Source organism: Equus quagga, unplaced genomic scaffold, assembly GCF_021613505.1.
Source record: "Equus quagga isolate Etosha38 unplaced genomic scaffold, UCLA_HA_Equagga_1.0 73442_RagTag, whole genome shotgun sequence".
Classification (NCBI taxonomy): domain Eukaryota; kingdom Metazoa; phylum Chordata; class Mammalia; order Perissodactyla; family Equidae; genus Equus; species Equus quagga.
The window spans coordinates 12311033-12335139 of NW_025802777.1; the positions used below are offsets into that span (position 1 = coordinate 12311033).

At 36.7% G+C, this 24107-nt stretch overlaps 2 protein-coding genes and 1 pseudogene across 2 annotated transcripts; all 3 read right to left on the reverse strand.

Annotated features, from left to right (window-relative positions):
* Nucleotides 1-6526: 6526 nt before the first annotated feature.
* LOC124234398 (keratin-associated protein 13-1-like) lies at nucleotides 6527-9421 on the reverse strand (annotated as a pseudogene).
* Nucleotides 9422-12375: 2954 nt separating this feature from the next.
* On the reverse strand, nucleotides 12376-12925 carry LOC124234268 (keratin-associated protein 13-1-like). The gene has a single exon (XM_046651518.1). The coding sequence runs from the start codon at nucleotides 12897-12899 to the stop codon at nucleotides 12381-12383; it is 519 nt and encodes a 172-aa protein (XP_046507474.1). The 5' UTR covers nucleotides 12900-12925; the 3' UTR covers nucleotides 12376-12380.
* Nucleotides 12926-22762: 9837 nt separating this feature from the next.
* Nucleotides 22763-23560, reverse strand: LOC124234266 (keratin-associated protein 13-1-like). Its single transcript, XM_046651516.1, has one exon. The coding sequence runs from the start codon at nucleotides 23500-23502 to the stop codon at nucleotides 22987-22989; it is 516 nt and encodes a 171-aa protein (XP_046507472.1). The 5' UTR covers nucleotides 23503-23560; the 3' UTR covers nucleotides 22763-22986.
* Nucleotides 23561-24107: the final 547 nt, after the last annotated feature.

Consider the following 24107-nt stretch of genomic DNA (forward strand, 5'->3'; position numbering starts at 1 on the left):
AGTAGTATTCTGTTGTATATATATATACCATATTTTCTTTATCCAATCATCAGTTTATGGGCACTTAGGTTGCTTCCATGTCTTGGCTATTGTAAATAATGCTGCAACAAACATAGGGGTGAAGAGGACTTTTGGAATTGCTGATTTCAAGTTCTTTGGATAGATACCCAGCAGTGGGATGGCTGGATCATATGGCATTTCTATTTTTAAATTTTTGAGAAATCTCCATAATGTTTTCCATAGTGGCTGTACCAGTTTGCATTCCCATCAGCAGTGTATGAGGGTTCCTTTTTCACCACAACCTCTCCAATATTTGTTCCTTTTTGTTTTGGTTATTTTTGCCATTCTAACAGGTGTAAGGTGATATCTGAGTGTACTTTTGATTTGCATTTCCCTGATGATCAGTGATGATGAGCATCTTTTCATGTGCCTATTGGCCATCCATGTATCTTCTTTGGAGAAATGTCTGTTCATGTCTCTTGCCCGTTTTTTGATTGGGTTGTTTGATTTTTTGTTGTTGTATTGTGTGAGTTCTTTATATAGTATGTAGATTAACCTTTTGTCAGATATACGATTTGAAAATATTTTTTCCCAAGTGGTGGGTTTTTTTTTTGTTTCTATCCTGTTTTCCCTTGCCTTGAAGAAGCTTTCTAGTCTGATGAAGTCCCATTTGTTTATTCTTTCTATTGTTTCCCTTACCTGAGTAGACATGGTATTCAAAAAGATACTGCTTTGACTGATGTCAAAGAGTGTACTGCTTAAATTTTCTTGTAGGGGTTTTATGGTTTCAGGTCTTACATTCATGTCTTTAACCCATTTTGAGTTAATTTTTGTGTATAGTGTAAAATAATGGTCTACGTTTCTTCTTTTGCATGTGGCTGACCAGGTATCCCAACATCATTTATTGAAGAGACTTTCATTTGTCTCTTGTATGTTCTTGGCTCCTTTGTCGAACATTAGCTGTCCACAGATGTGTGATTTTATTTCTGGGATTTCAATTCTGTTCCATTTGTCTGTGTGTTTGTTTTTATGCTAGTGCCATGCCATTTTGATTACTATAGCTTTATAGTACATTGTGGAGTCAGCGATTGTGATGTCTCCAGCTTTGTTCTTTTTCCTCCAGATTGCTTTGGCTATTGGGGTCTTTTGTTGTCTCAAATAAATTTCAGGATTCTTTCTTCTATTTCTGTGAAGAATGCCATTGGGATTCTGATTGGGATTGCACTGGATCTGTAGATTGCTTTAGGTAATATGGACATTTTGATTATGTTTGTTCTTCTAATCCATGAGCATGGAATATCTTTCCATTTCTTTATGTCCTCTACAATTTCTCTCAACAATGCCTTGTAGTTTTCATTGTATAGATCTTTCATCTCCTTCGTTAAATTTATTCCTAGATATTTTATTCTTTTTGTTGCAGTTGCAAATAGGATTGCATTCTTGAGTGCTATTTATGCTGGTTCATTAATAGTGTACAGAAATGCAACAGATTTTTGTAAGTTGAGTTTTTACTGTACAACTTTGCTGTAGTTGTTGATTATTTCTAATAGTTTTTTGGTGACTTCTGTAGGCTTTTCTATATGTAGAATCATGTCATCCACAAACAGCAAGGTTTCACTTCTTTTCCAATTTGAGTCTCTTGATTTCATTTTCTTGTTATTGCTCTGGCTAAACCTTTAGTACTGTGTTGAATAGAAGTGATGAGAGTGGGCACCTTTGTCTTGTTCTGTTCTCAGGAAGATGGCTTTCAGTTTTTCCCCATTAAGTATGATGTTGACTGTGGGTATGTCATATTTGGCCTTTATTATGTTAAGGTACCTTCCTTCTTTACACAATTTATTCAGAGTTTTTGTCATAAATGGATATTGGATCTCGTCAGACGCTTTCTCTGCATCTATTCAGATGATCATGTGATTTTCACTCCTCATTTTCTTAATGTAGTGTATCACATTGATTGATTTGTGGATGTTGAACCACCAGTACATCCCTAGTACAAAGCCCACCTGAGTCTGGTGTATGATCCTTTTTATGCATTGGTATATTCTGTTTGCCAACATTTTGTTGAAGATTTTGCATCTATCTTCATCAATGATAATGGCTTGTAATTTTAATTCTTTGTTTTCCTTGCCTGCTTTTGGTATAAAGGTAATTTTGGCCTCATAGAATGAGTTAGGAAGCATACCATGTTCTGCAATCTTTTGGAGTATTTTGAGAAGGATAGCTATTAAATCTTCTTTGAATGCTTGGTAGAATTCTCCAGAGAAGACATCTCGTCCTGGACTTTTGTTTTGGGGGATGTTTTTGAGATCTGTTTCAATATCTTTACTTGCGATTGGTAGCTTTCCTATTTCCTCTTGATTCAGTTTTAGAAGGTGTATAAATATTTTGATTAATTTTTTCCAGAGAATGCAAGTCCTTTCTTCTGCATGTTATAAAGTTACAGGGCTTATCAGTAAGATGCCTCGAAGAATTGAGTTAACCCCGCACTGACCCCAATTTTAATCAGCTTAACTGCACCTTGACTTTGTTGATACTCCAACTAGATATGTTGTCATCTTCTGACCTGAGCTCATTATTCTATATGTCAGCTGCCAGGGAGGTTGGCCCATAGTTTCAGACTGTTTGAGTCCATTTGAGTTTTGTTCATTTTAGTTATTGTGTTTTATACTTTTATGATTTTCACGTTCATTTTTATATATTCTAGGATTCTGTCAAAATTTTTAAACCTGTCTGTAATTCCTTAAGATTAATAACTACAATCATTTCTCTATATGTTTCTAATATGCCCATTATCTGGTTCTGCTATAGATTTGCTTGTACTCTCTGTTGTCTCTTGGTTTGGTCTTTTCTTGCCTTTTTCTAACCTTGGTAATTTTTTTCCTTTTTGAGGAAGATTAGCCCTTAGCTAACTTCTGCTGCCAATCCTCCTCTTTTTGCTGAGGAAGGCTGGCCCTGAGCTAACATCTGTGACCATCTTCCTCTACTTTATATATGGGAAACCTGCCACAGCATTGCTTGCCAAGTGGTGCCATGTTCCAGGCACCCAGGATCCAAACCAACGAACCCTGGTCCGCCAAAGTGGAATGTGTGCACTTAACCACTGTGCCACTGGTCCAGCCCCTAACCTTGGTAATCTTTAATCAATCACTATAGAAAATTTGATGCTCTGAATGTGACAATTTGTAGAGGAATTTACTTTGGATGTAGCAACCTGGCATAAGCTTATGAATAATCTCATAGCATCAAGGTTGATGCAATTCAAAGATTGGCTTCACCTCCTATAAAGCATATTCTATGTTTGCTTACACTTAAAATTCTAGGAGAATCTTTGAAAGTGTAGAATGTTTCAAAAACATAGTTTTCAAAAGACTAGAATGTTTACCTGTATTCTCAGCTTCTTAGAATGCCTTGCAGTCTGATTCTGCTCATTTACACCATGAGACTATTAGCATTTTTGAAATCGGTAGATGATTCTAGGAAGAAACCAGCCCAATTATCAACATTTGTATTGACTTAAAACCTCTCCTAATTTTGAGTCGGCAGTTCTCAACCTGATAGGGCTGCTGTGTTAATGCACAGGTTATTTTACCCAGTTTTACTAAGGTTCTTATTGATAGGGGTGATTTGAACTACCCAGTCAGCTGCTGCCAAAAGTTGTACGTGGTAAATAACATCATGTTAAATTTCTCTACATAAGGGTGGCTAATAAAAGTGTTTATTTTATGATATAAGAAAAATGGTGTGGTGTGTCTGGGGGCCGGCCCCGTGGCTAAGTGGTTAAGTTCATACGCTCTGCTTCGGAGGCCCAAGGTTTCACTGATTCAGATCCTGGGCGTGGACATGGCACCACTCATCATACCACACTGAGGCGGCGTCCCACGTACCCCAACTGGAAGGACCCACAGCTAATAATATACAGCTGTTTACTGGGGGGGATTTGGGAGAAAAATGAGAAAAAAAAAAGATTGGCAACAGTTGTTAGCTCAGGTGCCGATCTTTAAAAAAAGAAAAATGGTGTAGAATAGACAAGAAATCTGCAATGAGGATTAAGGATTATTACTAGAAATCTGTCCAGCAAGACTAACAGGTAGATATGAACCCTATGGTTATTTTCATTCAAAACTCAGACTTTAAAATGATGCAGTAGTATGTAGCCATTACAAGTGCTTAGCCCCATTTACCAAATACGTTCTCCATTGTAAATTAAGTGTCCAAATGTACCCCAAAAATACCAGATAACTTTCTACTGTTCTGCTTTGTTTATTTGTTTGTACCTTCCCAAACCTCCTCTATTCCATTCTATATTACACTCTATACTACTTCTGGTGTTTTGCAAAATTGTGAATATAGATTTGTCTGTGGGACTGGAATCTTATGCCAGACCTTAACTCACTGATTTTCCATTGCCTCATGTTTAAAAGAAATGTACAGGGGCCAAACCCATGGCGTAGTGGTTAAGTTCAGCACATTCCACTTTGGCAGCCCAGGTTTGTGGCTTTGGATTTTGACTGACATATTCTACTCATCGGCCACACTTTGGTGGTGACTCCCATAGAAAAAGTAGAGGAGGATTGGCAACAGATATTAGCTCAGGGCTAATCTTCTGCAGCAAAAAAAGAAAAAGTAAAAATAGAAATGTACTTAATGTAGCACATAAAAATTTATTTTCATCTGAGTGCTGTGTGAAATTCTAAAGAAATAATAACTTGAAAATTTCTTTAAATATTTATTTAGTTCAACACAAAAACAAGGTCTTTTTATTATTAAATTTGTCTCCTTATCAAATTGTATCTGACATAGCAATGTATGGTTTTCTAGACTATGTGGACTATAAAAGATTAGCATGTAACTATAAAAAATAAAAATAAAAGACCTCCACTTTTTTGCTGACATAAAGGTTTGTGATTCTCAGCCACATGTAGTTTGAGCCATTCGAAAACATACAAGGTAAAAATTCAAATATCTTGAAGCAAAAATCTTTATAGCAAGCACAATGGGCCTCCATGTTACACACTGTAAATAAATGAATTCCACGGAAAAATATTCACTGGGATTTGGGGATTTGGTCATTTTTACCAGCCAACTTGTGACGAACTTAATGGAAGTTATTCAAGCTTTATATTTAGTATTTTTGTTAAATGTATAACCACAAGTCATATTAATGTTTAGTTTTTATTTCATGTACAGACCTAGCAGTGTAATTAAATTTTATTCTTTCTCTCTGCATTCCGTCTGTACCCACCAACTTGCATACTTTTCTCCTGTGAAGGAAGATATAAGGACTCATGTGATTTAAAGGGCCTAAAGAAATAATGAATAGGATATTCTTTGAATCCTGATTTCAGCACTATTCAGGGACAATGTCTTTTTGTAATTAGTTTTTATTCCTTAGTAACCTGCTATTTATCTTAATCTCATGTGGTTTCCTTACAAACTTGGCCTGTGAAAGCTGAAAATATTACCAAAAGAATAAATACATAGTATCCCCAACTTTATGTTGAGATCCAAATGAAATTATCAAGTCAGCTGACATAAAGAGGTTTTTATTTTCATCTATATTTAGTTTGGGCTTTAGGAAAGCATCGATGTGGAATCGCAGACATTCTGAAGCTATACCCTTCCCAGTAAGAATCATTGCCTCTATCTTTCCATATATACGAAAAAGTGAAATATGTTGGAAACTCACCATCAGACGCATGAGTCTGGTCATTTTTAACAGTAAGTATTGGGTAACCTCATTAGAATTTATTTAAGGCTCACATGTATTTTTAAATTGATCTTTTATTTAGTTTTTCTTTCACTTATTATCCTAACTATGTAAACATAAATGATATTCTTCTTCATGAAATTCCCAATGAATCTGTCAACTTCACAGTTACATATTCTCTCTGTCCACGTAGGTAAAATCCATGTTCTTCGAAGGAATCAATGTATATCCTGCTTCTGAAACTTTCATTCATAAAACTCTAAAGTACAGAACAGGTAAGTTCAGGTTCAGTAACTATAGTTTGAATGAGACAAATATCCAAAGCCCAGAGAAATTAGATCAAATCCACAACTTTTTAGACTTCCAAAATTTACTCCCAGATTCATTTGAGCTTCTATTTAAGCTAATATAATACAACACAAACTCTGGTCGATAATGTATAAACAATAACATAAGAATATTTCAACACCAGAATGAATTAGTTTATTCAATTTAATCATTTAACTTTTTAACCATTTGGGGCAGAAGATAAATTAGCATGAATTCCATCAGCAATGCTGATATTACTGGGTAATTATTATTATTACTGTTTACTGGGTAATTACTATTACCCAGTAATAATAATAATACCCATAATATTATTGGGTTGTCGTCAAATTCAGAGGATTCAGGAATCAGTCTGTTAGCCTGTGCCTGATGGAAAGAGATTAGGTAAGGAACTGGTGATCAAAGACTAAGAAGATAGTTGCCACTGGGAATAATGAACATGATGAACATTTGATAACTTTGCTTTAAAAGTATTGAAATGCAACAAGTTGATCAGTAGAAGCCAGATGGATAGGTAGGTTGGTAACAAGATGGCTGGAGATCCCTAGAAGCAAACCAGATTGGGTGGCAGAAACTGGATCTATAGCTCAAGAAGGAGAAGCCAAGGACTCCATAACTCAGGGAACCGAAGCCACTGGATTGAGAGCCCAGCAAATAGCAACTCCTAGATCCATAGCCCAGAGATAAGCCACTGCTGGACCCAAAGCTAAGAGAAACAGGATAAGTTGACCATGAGGGACTTCAGAGTGTGGAGACCCTTGAGCTGTAGCAGGACCTCTGGCAGGGGCTGGCTACCACACAGGATATCTGGTACCTGGTAGGCTCCCAGCAGGTCTCCCCACAGCCATTATAGAGAGAGTAGCCCAACTGACAGGTGCTGGGAGAGCAGAGGTCAGTGCTATAGACCAGGGTTCTGGGATAGGAAGAGCCACAGGAGGCACCTGGGCAGCGCAGGTAGCCCCCAAGGGAGCAATGAGAGGAGAGGTTTCCAGAGCAGCAGTTTTGGGATATGTTGACAAGAGATGTGAGTTCAGATAAGTCACAATGAGAAGATTCTGAGGTTTGTCATCTTGTGGACTGGGTAATTTATGTACTCTTATGAATTGCTATGGTACAGTACAGCTGCAATCCTCTCACATTTCGACACCCTCTTCTGCATATGTGTAATTCATTAACCTTCTCTGTAATTGTAGTTGACTAGCTTCCTACCTATTGTATTTATGCGTGCTATAATTTGTTATGATAGCACAAAGCCAGTGATCATTCCTATCTCAGAATTTCTAGGACTGTTTGTCAGTCATCCTCATCCTGTTATGGCCGTGACTCCATGTATATCTATTCCTGCTTTGCTCTGGGATTCTTTCTGTCACTTTTCTACTCTGTCAAGCGGCATAGCTTTGTTTTTTTATAAGGATGCTTCTAATGATTGATTCTACTTGTCACCACTGATTCACATTCTCCAAATTTATTTTCCATCTATCACATGTTATTACCCAGTGCTTCTCACACCTAATGGAGGGAAGAAAAATAGCACATAATGAGAAATGGCTAGAAACAGAAAAGAATCAGGAAAACATTTAAAGGCAAAGGGACTCAAGAAGACTGAATTGAGATGGAGTCACAAGAGGAGGTTGATTTGGGCCATGTGAAGAGGGAGTGGGGTAACGGTGATAATGTGGGAAATCGGGAAAAGGGACTGACGTGACAGAGATTTCAGGTATCTCTTCTGCTTACTTTTAGCATATAGATCTTTTAATTTAAATGCCATTTAAAACAAACTGAAAATATAGTTTATGTCTTTTCTTACATATTCATTTACATCATCCAAATTTTAAAAGCACCTGGGATCTGCGTCCTAGAACAACTCAGGTTTTCCACTGCTCAGACTATGTATAAGTTTTGTGTATTTTCAAAGTCAGTTCCTTTCCTGTAATTTCCTCCAAAAATATAAAATATCTTTCTTTCATCACCCATAGTCTTCATTTTATTTTTTCTTGGCATAATATAATAACTGAGTGTTAATTTCCAATGGGTTCATTATATTGGAGAAATAAATATTAATGGAAATTCTTTAGGCTGAAGAAAAATAATCTTAGAAGGAAATGTTAAATTTTAAGAAAGATTAGAGAGAATATTTGCTAGTTGAACTCTTCAGGAGGCGGACACTGAGACGGGGAACAAAAAGTTTGTACGAGAGTAGCACCTAAGAAAGAAAAAAGCTGTTCTCCCACCTATTCAATCATTGATCAGGGGCTGCCATGAGAAAAAACTTGATCTTGGCTTGAAAGCTGAAGCAGACCCCGAAGAAGCCAACAGAGAAAAGTACGCCTCTCTTTCCGAGGGGAAATATAAAAGAGTGAGGTCAGGGGGCTGAAACACAGTCCCTGTCATGACATTTGATGTTGGACCTGCAATTGGTGCTCATCATCTCCCTCTTTCATTATCCCTTATAAATTTGCCTCACCCTCAGTTACCACCTCTATTGGTCTTGGTTGATTTCTTGATAGTGTTACCCAAGCCCTTATTCCTGAACCCGAATAACCACACCTTTATCTTGCTAGAGTTGCTGCATTTGACAAATCACATCTAAGATTGGACAGGTGGTTCCAGGAGCCTTCCAGGAGCCATCCAAGTAGATTAACTGAGCTCCACACACATTCACCCCCTTACCCTCATTGTGTAACAGATGGCAACTCTTTTTCTTTTTCGTTTTTTTTTTTTTTTTTGCCTGCTAGTCCTTGAAAACAAGGAGCCCAAAGTTCTTAGGCAGGAGCCATCGCTGTAGTTCAATGAGACCCTTGGTATGTCCCTTAGCAAATCTGGGAACTTGGACTCTATCCCAATTCCGGTTGCAGAAATAGAAAGCACAAAGTTCTTAACTGGATCATTGGGAGTGATAACAAGTGACTGTTTGGAGCCCAGTCTTTTGAGGCTATTGCCTCCATGATAACACTTCAGCTTTGCTGTCAGTGGGCCAATCTAATGCACCATGAGGCAGATAGCTTAAGGATGATGTGGTTTTTGATAAAACCTGTGGATCCCACTTCACACTGTTTCTACAGTGAAGTGGATTTCCTGATTGGATGCTACATTGTGAGGAATTGCATGCTTGCGGATCAAGCTTTTCATTAGGTCCTTGATAATGGTGCTGCTGAGGTAAACATGAAAAGCAGACTCATACTCTGAATAGGTATCTGTGTGTTTGGAGATGAACCACTGATCCTTCCAGAGCAGGAGGCCATGTTCAACTTGTAACCGAGTGGCCAGTTGGTCTCCTTGAGCAATAGTGCCATACTGGGAATTTAACATTAGCCTCTGTTGCTGACAGATTACACACTCACAAGTAACATTAATTATATCAGCCTTGTAAGTAAGAGCTTGTGCCATTGGACCCATTCATAGTCTCTGTGATCACGTTATTCTTTTGCTCATCTTGCCATCTTGCCATTGTGGGGACTGCTGACAAATGTGGGCTAACATCAACTGGTTGAGTCATTTTGTCTGTTTGACTGTTTAGTTCCACTTCTGTGGAGATGCTTTCTGGTGGGCATTAAAAACAAATTACCAAGATCTTCACCCTTTGTGCCCACTTACATATGTCCATCCATATGTCTCTACACCAGATTTCCTTGGTTCAATATTCTAATATTGTTCTCTCCGGGTCCCTAACTACCTGGTCAGGCCAACTGCCGCTGTCCAGGAATCTAGATGCATCATCAACTGGAGCCTCTTTTCCTCTTTTATGCAAAGTGGATAACCAGGTGCTGAACATAAAATTCTGCTCATAGAGAAAATATTTTCCTCACCACAGTGTTTAAAGACATCCACTTAACAAGCCAGTTCATCTGCAAACCTAGCTGGGCTTTCCCGCTCCTCTTTCAGGAGGACCAATGTGACCACACATGTGATCTGAGAAAGGAGAGGTAGTGCAATCCTGGTTGATGACATAAGGGTCTGGGGTCCTGCTCATGCAGCCTTGCTTTCTTGTTCTGCTTATGTTCATTCCTGTATGAGCTATTTCCATCTTGCAATGGATTGCTACTGAGTCTACCTTACTTTGTGACTTGGAGGGTTTGCCAGAACCCTGCTCATGATGGACAGCTACAGATGCATGGTCACTTGTCCCATGGTCAAGTTTTATATCTCAACCAGGTCCAAGTGGTATCCAGGGAGCTGATTTTCCAAAGATATGTTAATTCTCCACTGCAGATTATAAGGTCTTGTTCTACAACTTCAATTGCCTGCATTGGGATTCTCCCACTGGGGCTTGCCACAAACTTCACTCTGTATTTTTTTTGTACCACAGATACCATCAACACCATATCATCTGCCAGATTGTTTGGCATAACCAATAGAGCTGCTTGCATGTGAGCCTAGACCTGCAGAATCCTTTCCTGCCCCTGGCCTAACTAAAGCTGTGTAGATAGGCCAGAGAAGTATTTCTAGGTGGGGAGTCTGTTCATTCCAGAACCCAAAACACCTACCAGATGCTCTGCTTCATTATTTGTAGTAGAGGATATAAGAGTTTGTTTATTATATATGTTTATATTATGTTAAATTGTGTTCTTAACATGAATGTTGGTATAAAATAGGTAAATATAACAATACATTATTTTACATAACATTTAACAAAAGCTTTATTTTATAAAGTATTTAAAAATGTTTAAACAGGTGGAATATAGAGTGAATGCGATCAAGCAGAAAGCACTTTCAATAGTATGAATAAGAGAAGATGAATCCCAAGGTTAATGTGATCCCAAACTCAAGATATCCAAACAATGAAGTGACAGGTACCTATTAAACATCTCCGGCCTGATTTGCCATTGCTATGCCATACGAATTGTAACTTGATTTCCAATAATTCCCTGAACACAAGATCTTTATGCCTCTCTGATTTGTTGATTTTATTTCATGTTCTCAAAATTCTCCTTATTCTCTCCCACACTGCTTGTGTCTTTACTTCTTATATTAGTCCCCATCTGTCATGAAATCTTGGATCCTGATTTCCTTATAGGACTGGGACCTATAATCAAACCCTTGATCCACTTTGAGTCTTCATTTCATTGAGTGTAAAATAACTGTAGTTCTTGGCATGTGTGTTCCTCATGATTCTTGTTGCTAGCTGAAAATTATTATTTGAATAGGAAAATTCTTTGAATGTTGCTCTTTATCTCTGTATAAAGATACTGGTTTTTTGTTATCAGCTTTAAACTTTATCAACATATTACCCATTTTAGCATGTTATTATTTTCTGAAATATTTGGTCTATAAAATATCAGAATATCAACATAAAACCAAGGGGTCTGCAAATGTGTGTTGAGATATGAATGAAACCATTTCTGTTGATATGAAAGGCTTGTTTCTTTCTGCCACGTTTAGTTTGACTCTTAGATACAAGAAAGTGAAAGACCACATTTCATGAACCTAATTAATTCTCACCAAGGATAATTGACTTCCTCCTTATACTTGTTAAGAAATTAATTACAGGGCCAGCCCTAGTGGCCTAGTGGTTAAGTTTGGTGTGCTCTGCTTCAGTGGCCTGGATCTGGTTCCTGGGCATGGACCTACACCATTCTGTTAGTGGCCATATGAACTTTGCACACAGCCTATAGTTTTTCCCACTCAGTTGTATTTTCCAAGTTGCTTGTTTTTCTCCTTTGGTCAGCAAACATCAAGGCCTCATATCCTTTGAAGGAAGTGTGCTCAATACTCTTCCTGAGATTATTATTCACATAAATAATTATTATTCACATAAAGTCTAAAAATGCAACCTAAGTATTCCATAAAACAGCAGTTTTAACAAGGAAATGTTTAAAATTCCAAATAAATCGGTTTGAATCCACTAATATATTAAGTTTCCAAAGTTTACTCACAGTGGTATAGTGAAATTTAATCTAAATACCCCCCAAAAAGCAAAAACATAAAATAAAACTTAGTCAATTAAAACTAACAATAGAATTAGCAGCATATTTGGAAGCCAGAATGAATGAGTTTATTAGATTGTATTCATCTGTGTTTTTATTTATATTGTGTATAAAATTAATTAACATTAACATTAATTAATTAGCATTAATTCATTGTTCATTAACACGAATTTGATTAATTGATTTAGTAATTTATTTCATCAATTCCACCAATTCCATTAATTCACCCAATAGAATTAATCATTAAGTTCAGTATAGGTTAGAGGCAGTTTTTTGGTCAGTTTTTGTGGCTGGAAAGATGTTGAAGAGCACCTGATCAGATAGTTTTTCCCGAAGATCATGGAAGGCTCTGAATCTGATCATGAGTAGACACTGCTTGGAGATTAGACATATTGCTCAAAATTTCTGAATGCTCAGCAAGTTTATTGATAGTAGCTGGATCCACAGATTGGTCTATAACATGATGATTGGCAGCTCCTGGAGGCAAAGTGGGTTGGAAAGCAGAATCTGGATCCATAGCTCAGGGAAGGGAAGCCACAGACTCCATAACCCAGGGGTCTGAAGCCACGAGATCCACAGCCCAGTGAGTAGCAGCTTCTAGATCCATAGCCGAGAGAGCAGCAGCTGCTGGACCCAGAACCCTGAGACCTGGCGTAAGTTGACCGGCAGGGACTGCAGACTGTGGAGATCCTTGGACGGTAGCAGGACCTCTGGCAGGGGCTGGACACCACATAGGAGGTCTGGTATCTTGTGGGCTCCCAGCAGGTCTCCTGGCAGCCACTGTAGAGAGAGGAGCCCAGCTGGCAGGTTCTGGGAGAGCGGAAGTCAGTGCTGTAGACCAGGTTGCTGGGGTAGGAAGAGCCACAGGAGAAGCGTGGGTAACACAGGTAGCCCCCAAGGGAGCGGGAGGAGAATTTTCCAGAGCAGCAACTGTAGGACATGTTGACCGGAGAGGTGAATTCAGATGAGTGACAATGAGAAGATTCTGAGATTTAATGTCACCTCCTGGCTTGGGGCATTTTTATACTCTCAGCCATGAGTGTGGCATTCTAGAAAGTCATCTTTCTCATGCTTGGAATTTGTCATTTCCATATGTGTAATTCAATAATATTTTCTGTAATTGAAGATGAATAATTCCTTCCGACTCATATTTGTGTGTAAATTTATCATGTTGTTATAGCACTAAACCAATGAACTATTCTACTGTCAGAATTCTATGACTATATGTCATTAATGCCATCTAATCATGAGCAGGAAAGCCCCTACTATTCTCCTTGGCCGAGACTCACCGTGCATTTGCCTGTATATTGGCTGGGGGATGCTTAGCTCTAAGGGCAGGGATTGAGGTGAAATCATTTTTTTCCTATGTCAGTGGAAAAGAGACACCTTATTTTTTTCTAGGCAGTCAATCATATTTTTATATTTATTTTATTTCATTTTATATTTTTTATAACATTTTATAAATTTCAGGTGTACATCATTGTACTTTGATTTCCATGAAGATTACATCATGTTCACCACCCAGAGACTAATTACCATCCATCACCATACACATGTGCCCTGTCATCCCTTTTCCTTCCTCCCTCCCTGCTTCCCCTCTGGTAACCACTAATCCAATCTCTATCTCTAAGTGATTGTTTGTTGTTGTTTTTAGCTTCTATTTATGAGTGAGATCCTATGGTATTTGACTTTCTACCTCTGATTTATTTCGCTTAGCATAATACCCTCAAGGTCCGTCCAGGTTGTCACAAATGGTTGGATTTCATCATTGTTTATCGCTGAGTAGTATTCCATTGTGTATATATACCACATCTTCTTTATCCATTCGTCCCTTGATGGGCACCTAGGTTGCTTCCAAGTCTTGGCTATTGTGACTAATGCTGCAATGAACATAGTGGTACATGAATCTTTACACATTCGTGTTTTCATGTTCTTTGGATAAATACTCACCAGTGGAATAGCAGGATCATATCGAAGTTCTGTTCTTAACTTTTTGAAGAATCTCCATACTATTTTCCATAGTGGCTGCACCAGTTTGCACTCCCACCAGCAGTGTATGAGGGTTCTTTTGTCTCCACATCCTCTCCAACACTTGTTATTTCCTGTCTTGTTAATTATAGCTGCTCTGACAGGAGTGCCGTGGTATCTCATTGTAGTGTCCCTGATAGATAGTGATGTTGAACATCTTTTCATGTGCCTGTTGGCCATCTGTATATCTTCTTTGGAGAAGAAGATCTGTTCAGATCTTTTGCCCATTTTTTACTTTGGTTGTTAGCTTTTCTGTTGTTGAGATGTACTGGTTCTTTATATATTTTGGATATTCGGATATACAGTTCGCAAATATCTTCTTCCCAATATTAGGCTCTCTTTCCATTTTGTTGATTTCCTTTGCTGTGATTTCAGGTCTTACATTCAATTCCTTAATCCATTTGGAGTTAATTTGTGTGTATAGTCTAAGATAATGGTCTACTTTCATTCTTTTGCATGTGACTGTCCAGTTTTCTCAACATCATTTGTTGAAGATACTTTCCTGTCTCCACTGTATATTCTTGGCTCCTTTGTCAAAAATTAGCTGTCATAGATGCGTGGGTTTACTTCTGGGCTTTCAAATCTGTTGTATTGATCTGTGTGTTTGTTTTTGTGCCAGTACCAGGCTCTTTTGGTTACTATAGCTTTGTAGTGTATTTTGAAATCAGGGGGTGTGATATCTCCAGCTTTGCTATTTTTCTCAGGATTCCTTTGGTTATTCAGGGTCTTTTGTTTTTCCATATAAATTTTAGGATTTTTTGTTCTGTTTCCGTGAAACCTGAAATTGGAACTTTGAGAGGGGTTGCATTGAATCTGCAGATTGCTTTAGGAGGTATAGACATTTCAATTATGTTAATGCTTCCAATCCAAGAGCATGGAATATCTTTCCATTTCTTTGTGTCTTCCTCAGTTCCTTTCAAAAATGTTTTATAGTTTTCAGTGTACTGATCTTTCACCTCTTTGGTTAAGTTTATTCCTAAGTATTTTATTCTTTTTCTTGCAATTTTAAATGTGACTGTATTCTTAATTTCTCTTTCTGCCTCTTTGTTGTTAGTGTCTAGAAGCACAATTGATTTTTGTATGTTGATTTTGTAACCTGCAATTTTACTGTGGTCATTTATTATTTCTAAAAGTTTTTTGGTGGATTCTTTAGGGTTTTCTCTATATAAAATCATGTCATCTTCAAATAGTGACAGTTTCACTTCCTCGTTTCCAATTTGGATCCCATCTATTTCTCTCTTTTTTTGCCTGATTGTTCTGGTTAGGACTTCCAATACCATGTTAAATAAGAGTAGTGAAAATGGGCATCTTTGTATGGTTCTTTGAGGTTCCTTGTCCTTGTCTGTTCTTTGAGGGATAGCTTCCATTTTTTCTTTACTGAGAATGGTATTAGCTGTGAGTTTGTCATACATGGCCTCTATTATGTTGAGATACTTTTCTTCTATACCCATTTTATTTAGAGTTTTTATCATAAATGGATGCTGTATTTTGTCAAATGCATTCTCTGCATCTGTTGAGATGATCATGTGATTTTGATTCTTCATTTTGTTAATGTGGTGTAACGTTGGTTGATTTGTGGCTATTGAACCATCCCTGCATCCTGGAATAAATCCCATTTGATCATGATGTCTGATCTTTTTAATGTATTGTTTTATTCGATTTGCTACTATTTTACTGAAGATTTTTGCATCAATGTTGCTCAGTGGTATTGGCCTGTAATATTTTTTTCTGTTGTCCTTGTCTGGTTTTGGTGTCCAGGTAATGTTGATTTCATAGAATGAGTTTGGAAATTTCCCCTTCCCTTCAGTTTTTTGGAATAGTTTGAGAATTTGATAAGGATAGATACTAAGTCCTCTTTGAATGTTTGGTAGAATTCACCAGGGAAACCATCTGGTCCTTTCATATTTTGGGAGGTCTTTGATTATTATTGTTTCAATCTCCTTACTTGTGATTGGTTTATTCTCATTCTCTTTTTTCTTGATTCATTTTTGGAAGGCTGTATCATTCTAAGAATTTATCCATTCTAGATTATCTAATTTGTTGTTGTATAACTTTTTGTAGCATTCTCTTATAATCTTTTGTATTTCTGAGGTGTCCATTGTAATTTCTCCTCTTTCATTTCTGATTTTATTTATTTGAGCCTTCTCTCTTTTTTCTTGGTGAGTCTATCTAAAGGTTTGTCAATTTTATTTATGTATTGAAAGAACCATCTCTTAGTTTCATTGATTTTTTCTTTTGTTTTTTTTTTTAGCCTCCATTTCATTTATTTCTGCTCTGATTTTTATTATTTCCTTCCTTCTTCTGATTTTGGGCTTTGTTTGTTCCTCTTTTTCCAGTTCCCTTATGTGTACTATTAGCTTGTTTATCTGAGTTTTTTGTTTGTTTGTGAAGGTAGGCCTGTATTGCTATAAACATCCCTCTTAGAACTGCTTTTGCTGAATTCTATAAATTTTGGCATGTTGTATTTTCATTTTCATTTGTCTCCAGGTAATTATTGATTTCTCCTTTGATTTCTTCATTGACCCAATCATTGTTCTGTAGCGTTTTTTAATTTCCACATATTTCTGGCTTTTCTGCTTTTCTGCTTTTCTTCCTGTAGTTGACTTCTAGTTTCATACCACTGTGGTCAGAAAAGATGCTTGGTATTATTTGATCTTAAATTTATTGAGACTTGTTTTGTGGCCTAATATGTGATCTATCCTGGAGAATGTGCCATGTGCATTTGAAAAGAATGTCTATTCAGTGGGTTTTGGATGGAATGTTCTGTATATATCTACTAAGTCCATCTGGTCTAATAAGTCAATGAAGACCAATGTTTCCTTATTGATCTTCTGTTTGGATGATCTCTCCATTGGTGTAAGTGGAGTTTTAAAGTCCCCTACTATTATTGTGTTACAGTCTATTTCTCCTTTTATGTCTGTTAATAATTGCTTTATATATTTAGGTGCTCCTATGTTGAGTTCATACATATTTATAAATGTTGTATCTTCTTATTGGATTTTTCTCTTTATCAGTATGTGGTGCCCTTCTTTGTCTCTTGCTACAGTTTTTGTTTTAAAGTCTATTTTGTCTGATAGATGTATTGCTATCCCAGCTTTCTTTTCATTGCCATTTGCGTGGAGTATCTTTTTCCATCCCTTCACTTTCAGTTTGGAGTGTCTTTAGGTCTGAATTGTGTCTTTTGCATGCAGCATATATATGGGTCTTGTTTTCTTATGCAGTTGGTCACCCTCTGCCTTTTGATTGGAGCATTTAATCTATCGACATTTAAAGTAGCCATTGATAAGAACGTACTTATTGCCATTTTGCTACTTTTTTTCAGGGTGTTTTAGTTGTTCTTCTCTGTTCCTTTCTCCTTCTCTTGCTCTCTTCCCTTGTAGTTTGATGGCTTTCTTTAGTATTACGTTTGTGTTTGTTTTTCCTTAGTTTTTTATGTGTTCATTATAGATTTCCTTAGTTTCTTGTGTATTTATTATAGGTTTCTGGTTTGTGATTACCATGAGATTTATATTTAATAACCTACGTGTATAGTAATCTATATTAAGTTGATGGTATCTTTACTTTTTTTTTCCTTTTGAGGAAGATTAGCCCTGAGCTAACATCTGCTGGCAATCCTCCTCTTTTTGTTGAGGAAGGCTGACCCTGATCTAACATCCATGCCCATCTTCCTCCACTTTACATGTGGGACACCTACCGCAGCATGGCTTGCCAAGCAGTGCCATGTCCGCACCTTAGATCCAAACTGGTGAACCCCAGGCCGCCAAAGCAGAATGTGCGAACTTAACTTCTGTGCCACTGGGCCAGCCCTGATGATATCTTTAGTTTGACCTCTTGCTAAAAGCTCTACTCTTTTCTCCCTTCATCCCACATTTTATGTTTTTGGTTTTTTTTTTTTTTGGAAGAAGAGGATACCTGAGCTAACATGAGTGCCCATCTTCCTCTATTTTATATATGGGACACCTGCCACAGCATGGCTTGATTAACGGTGTGTAGATTCGCACCTGGGATCTGACCGGTGAACCCTGAGCTGCTGAAGCAGAGGGCACGAACTTAACTGCTACACCACCAGGCGGGCCCCCACATTTTATGTTTTTGATATCCTATCTAACCTCTTTTTTATGTGTGTATGTCATTACTCTCTTGTCATGGAAATAGATAACTTTTGTACTTCTGTCTTTTGATCTTCATATTATCTTCATAGGTGGTTGTTACTGTATATTTGCCTTTCCCAGTGATTTTATTGCTTTTTTTGGATATTTTTCTTATTCCTATTTGTGGTCTTTTCTTTTCCACTTCAATAAGTCCCTTTAGCATTCTTGTAGGGCTGTTTTCTTGGTGATAAACCCATTTAGTTTTTGGTTGTCTGGCAAACTCTTTTATCTCTCCTTCCATATGAATGATAACCTTGTTGGGCAGAGTATTCTTGGCAGTAGGTTTTTTCCTTTCAGCACTTTAAATATACGATGCCACTCCCTTCTAACCTGTAAGGTTTCTGCTGAGAAGTCAGCAGATAGCCTTATGGAGTTTCCTTTATATATAACTTGTTGCCTTTCTCTTTTAGTTTTTAGGATTCTCTGTCTTTAATTCTTGACATTTTAATTATAATGCTTCTTGGTGTGGGCCTCTTTGGGTTCATCTTGCTTGGTACTCTCTCTGCTTCCTGTAACTGCATGCCTGTTTACTTCCTTAGATTAGGAAAGTTTTCAGCTATTATTTTTTAAATAGATTCTCTGCCCCTTTGTCTCTCTCTTTTTCTTCTGGGACTTCTATAATATGGATGGTAGTACAATTGATTCTGTTCCAGAGGCCCGCTAGTCTGTCCTCGTTCTTTTTAGTTCTTTTTTTTTTTATATGTTCAGCTTGGGTGATTTCCTCTAGTCTTTTACCCGGCTCACTGATCTGTTCTTCTATATCATCTACTCTGCTATTGAGTCCCTCTAGTGAATTTTTCACTTCTAGCATTGTACTCTTCATTCTGGTTGGTTCTTTTTTATATTTTCCAATTCTTTGTTGAAGTTCTCACTGAGTTCATCCATTCCTCTCCCAAGATCAGTGAGTAACATTATGACATTTTGTTTGAACTCTTTGTCCAGTAGATTTTTTATTTCTGCTTCTTTTAGTGCTTTTTCTGGGGTTTTGTCCTATTCCCTGATTTGGAATGTATTCCTTTGTCTCCTCATGTTGCCTCTTTCTCTGTGCTTATATCTATGCATTAGGTAGTTCAGCTATGTCTCACAATCTTGGAGAGGTGGGCTTGTGTGAGTGATGCCTTTTGATGCCCAGAAGTGTGCTTTCCTCTCATCACTGAGACACCCTATTTTTCTCCAGTGATTTTTTTCCCTAAATTTGTTTCCCATATATTTCATTATATAATATACATAATATGTATGTAATATATATATATAATTCTCAAATACTTTGAGAAGGGGAAAATAGATAAGATAAATTTAATGAGAAACATGGTAGGGCACAGAGATAAGCCAGGACAAATGCTTAGAGGCAAAATGACCAAGGAAGACTAATCTGACACACACTCAGTGGATATGAACTTGTGCACATATGAAAAGATTCAGTGAGTCAAATGTTCTTGAGATGAGGGGAGACAACTAGTGACTCTATGGGTTTTTCCATCTCTTTGTAATTCAAATTAAAAAGTTCAAAATTGGTACAATTTATGACTTTTTGTATATACCCTGTCATATTTGTCTTCTATGTTTACAATTTGTCTGGGGAGCTTTCTCTTGTAGAATAACTCCCATCGAGCAGTACTTTCTGGACGTTTTTAACTTCAAATTATTTCATACAATTTCCTCCTTCATTGTAAAACATACTTTTTCCCTACTCTACCTCTTTAAGCTTATTTTTTCACTGTAAAATTTCCAAATGTCCTCTTTTTGTAGAGCTCTGCATGTCAGGCAAAGCAGAGGAAAAAGAAATGTTGAAGGATTTTCTCCAGTTAGATAGACAATAATCTCAGAAGGAAACTTAGAATTGCAAGTGGGAAAAAGAGGACTGAAATATAAGTGAATTATGTCTAAATACTCACTGTGCATAATACTAACAAAATGGTTTGTGATTCTTAATATGTAGGTAGAAGTGAACAGTAATAAATTAAGAATGATCATTAAAAATCTCTTAAGAAATTGCTTAAAAATTAAAAGCTTGGAAAAAATAATAACTTAAAAGAGTAAAAATGTAGCATTAAACCATTTTATTGCCTTCTCCCAAAAGCATGAAAAGAGATAAAAAGGGACATAGAAGATGGATCAAATAATAATAAAATAGTAAATATGTAGGCAGAAACTTGAATACATCAATAATTAAGTTAAATGTAATATGACTAAATAATCCATATAAAAGACTTAGAATATCATACTGGGCTAAAACTCAAAACTATTTTCTACTTATAATAGGTTTTCTTAAATATAAGGAAACAGAAAAGGGAAAAGTAAAAAAGATATATCAGGCAAAAGAAGCAAACAGAAAATGCTACTTCTGCTTTATTAATCTCAAAGTTTGCTATATGATAAGAAGTGTATTATACATAAAGCAAGATACTTATTAACAATCATCCTGTCAGTCTTCCAGAATAACACACATTATTTTATTACTCTTTTAGAAGTCACTCTAAATCCATCCAATAGAGTGGCCACTAGCCACATATATCAAGTTTTATTTACAGTACTTAAACTAAATTAAAATTCAGTTCCTCAGTCATATTCACCACGTCAAGTGCACAACAGACACATGTAGTTGATGGATATCAAATATTGGAAGGTGCAGATAAAAATATTTTAAGTATCACAGAAAGTTCTGTTTGAACAATACTGCCTTAGACATTGCGGAATGCGTTGTTGATTTGCTAACGTATATTAATACTTTTGCTGTTTCCTGTACAAGAATGTCAGAAATCTTAAGGCCATTTATCATCACCCCAATATATACATTACTATGTTGGGATTTTTGGTACTTTAATTTCATATATGTTTCTGTATATTGATATCTATTCGCTCCATGTTTTGATAGGCAATTTACCGAGTATATATCTTTTGTTTACCCTTCATTCCTTCCTACTTCTTTTTGCTATATTCCGGGATCATTTTGCTTTTGACTATGTATAACCCTTGTTATCCATTTTAGTGCTGGAAGGCTAGTGACAAAATCTCTAAGTTTTTGATTGCCTGAAGATGTCCATGTTTTCCCTTCATTTTTGAAAGATACTCACAAGTCAAGTGTTCTAGTTTTCAAGTTTTCTTTCTTTAGAAATTTGAGTATATTTAATTGTTTTCCTGTCTTCCTTTTTCTATCTTTTTAGAATTCAATTGCCAATCTTACTGTTGCTTTTCTTTTTCACAGATTGGCACCAGAGCTAACATTTGTTGCCAATCTTCTTTATTTTTTTATTCTTTCCCCCAAAGCTCCCCAGTACATAGTTTTACATTCCAGTTGTGAGTGCCTCTAGTCGTGCTATGTGGGTTGCTGCCTCAGCATGGGCTGATGAACAATGCCATATCTGTGCCCAGGATGCTGCTTATTGTTGCTTTTTTGAAGGTAACTTGCATCTTTTTCCCCTCTCATTGCTTTAAATTTTTCTCTTTTTCTTTCTTATTAGTTTTACTTCAATGCACCAAGGTGTAGGTCTTTCCTCGTATTTGTCATGCATGAGTTTTGTAACAATTTTTGAATTTGTGAATTAATGTTGTTCCTCTATTGGAAAATTCTCTCTGTATCTGTTTATATTACATGTTACTTTTCTTGGATTTGGTGATATCTTGACTTGTCAATAGCTGTTCATTTTCCATTGAATATATATACACATACATACACACATATGTACATACACACACTTACACACACACAATCTTGTTTCAGGACTCCAATTGAAATTATGTTAGACTTTTCCACATTCTCTATGTTCCATATTCTCTGAAACTCCATTCAATATTCTTACAGTTTTCTTAATTTTTTAGTTTGAACAAATTCTAGGGAATAATAACTAATTCTCTTCTGATGTGTATAATTTGTTTTTAATCTATTCACCAATTCTACATTTAATTTATTGCATTTTTCAATTTTAGAATTTCTGCTTTGTTCTTTTAATATGTTCCAGTGCTCTGCCAAAATTTTCAATCTATCCTTTTATTTCCTAAGCATATCAATTTTAACTTCTATGTCTAATATTTCTATTTACTGAATCTCTTGTGAGTTTGTTTGTACTACATGATACATCTTTTGGATTTAGTCATTTCTTAACTTCTTGAGGTCTGGTAAATTTTCCTTGGGTATTAGGCTATCTGTGTCTATATCTCTATCATCTATATATTCATCTATATTTATAAATTTATCTATATATTTATCTATATCTGTATCTATATAGTCACCTATATCTATAGTTATATAAAACTATATCTGTAATTATGTCTATCTGAGGACACACATCTTATGAGGGACTCAATCTAATTCCTGATTTTGAGATTTTAATTCATAAAAGCCTATATATTCAAACAATAGTTTTCCACTATCTATAGTTTGAGTCAGAAAAATATCTGAGGTCACCCAAAATTAGTGCAAATCCCCAACTTCTTTGGATTTCAAAACTTATTTCCATGTGCATATTGGTCTTTTCATAATATCTCTTTCATCTATCAGAATTAAAACTCTAGTTAATAAACAACTAAAAACAACAAACACAGTTGGATATCAGAACTAATAAGTTTATTAGATTATAATGATTGAACCTTTCAAACAATTTTGGAATAAAAACCAATAACATGAATTCCATCTCCAATGCAGACTTTAGACTTTATTTTGAGTTAGTATATTAATTATAGAACTTTTTAGGGAGGCCTTTTAGCCAGTGTTTAGGGCAAGAGACAAGGTGAGAATTTGACAATCAGAAAGTAAGAGGATAATTCTTTCTGTAGATGACAAAGGTAATGACGTTTATGAGTAGAGGCATTGAGGGTATTGGATAACAAGATTAGAAATTTAATAAGATGATTAGTAGAAGCCAGATCCACAGGTTGGTCTGTAGCAAGAAGACTGGAAGTTCCTAGAAGTCAAGTAGGATGGGCGGCAGAATCCAGATCCATAGCTCAGAGAAGGGAAACCACGAACTCCATAAACCAGGGGTCTGAAGCTACTGGAGCCACAACCCAGTGAGTAGGAGCTTCTAAATCCACAGCGTGGGGAGCAGCTACTGCTGGATCCAAAACCTAGAGATCCAGAATAAGTCGTCAGACAGGGACTGCAGAGTGTGGAGGTCCTTGGGTGGTAACAGGATGTCTGGCAAGGTCTGGATACCACATAGGAAGTCTGGCATCTGATGGGCTCACAGTAGTTCTCCTGACAACCACTGTAGAGAGAGGAACCCAGCTGGCAGGTGATGGGAGAGGGGGAGGCAGTGCTGTAGAACAAGTTCCTGGGGTAGGAAGAGCCACAGAAGGAGCCTGGGTAGCTCAGGTAGCCCCCAAGGGAGCGGGAGGAGAAGCTTCCAGAGCAGCAGCTGTGGGACATGTTGACAGGAGAAGTGAGGTCAGCTGAGTTACAGTGAGAAGATTTTGAGTTTGAATGTCATTCCTGGACTGTGATATTTATATACTCTCAGCAATGGGTGTGGTATTTTATAGTGTCATCTTTTCCATATTTGAACTCCCTCATTTGCATACACGTAACTCAGTAATCCTCTTTGTAGTTACAATTAGCTAACAACCTTCATCTTACATTTATGGGTGAACTCAGTTTATTTTTATAGCTCTATGTCAATGAATTACATCTATGTTACAAATGCTATGAAGGTATGCAATTAATGCCTAGTCCATCATGGCCAGGGAAACTTGTCTTATTTTCTGTGGCCATGACTACTTGTACATCTGATCCTGTTTTGGCTAAGGAATGTTTTCTTCCTAGAATGGAGATTTCAATGTAGTCCTCTCCTTATAGTGCCAGTGGCCAAGAGGCAGAAATCTGGTCTTGATGAGGAACCCTCTGAACATTGCCCCTATATCAAACCATTGATTCACACTCTCCAGTGTAACTTTCCATTTGTTAGTTACTATTAGAAATTCTTACTATGTCTAGTCTAAAGGGAGCATATAAAAGTAAGCCAAAAGGATTGAGAG

Bases quoted from the DNA above. Each gene is read 5' to 3' on its own strand.
- LOC124234266 (XM_046651516.1), bottom strand. From the start codon at position 23,502: ATGTCCCACAGCTGCTGCTCTGGAAGCTTCTCCTCCCGCTCCCTTGGG.
- LOC124234268 (XM_046651518.1), bottom strand. From the start codon at position 12,899: ATGTCCTACAGTTGCTGCTCTGGAAAATTCTCCTCCCGCTCCCTTGGG.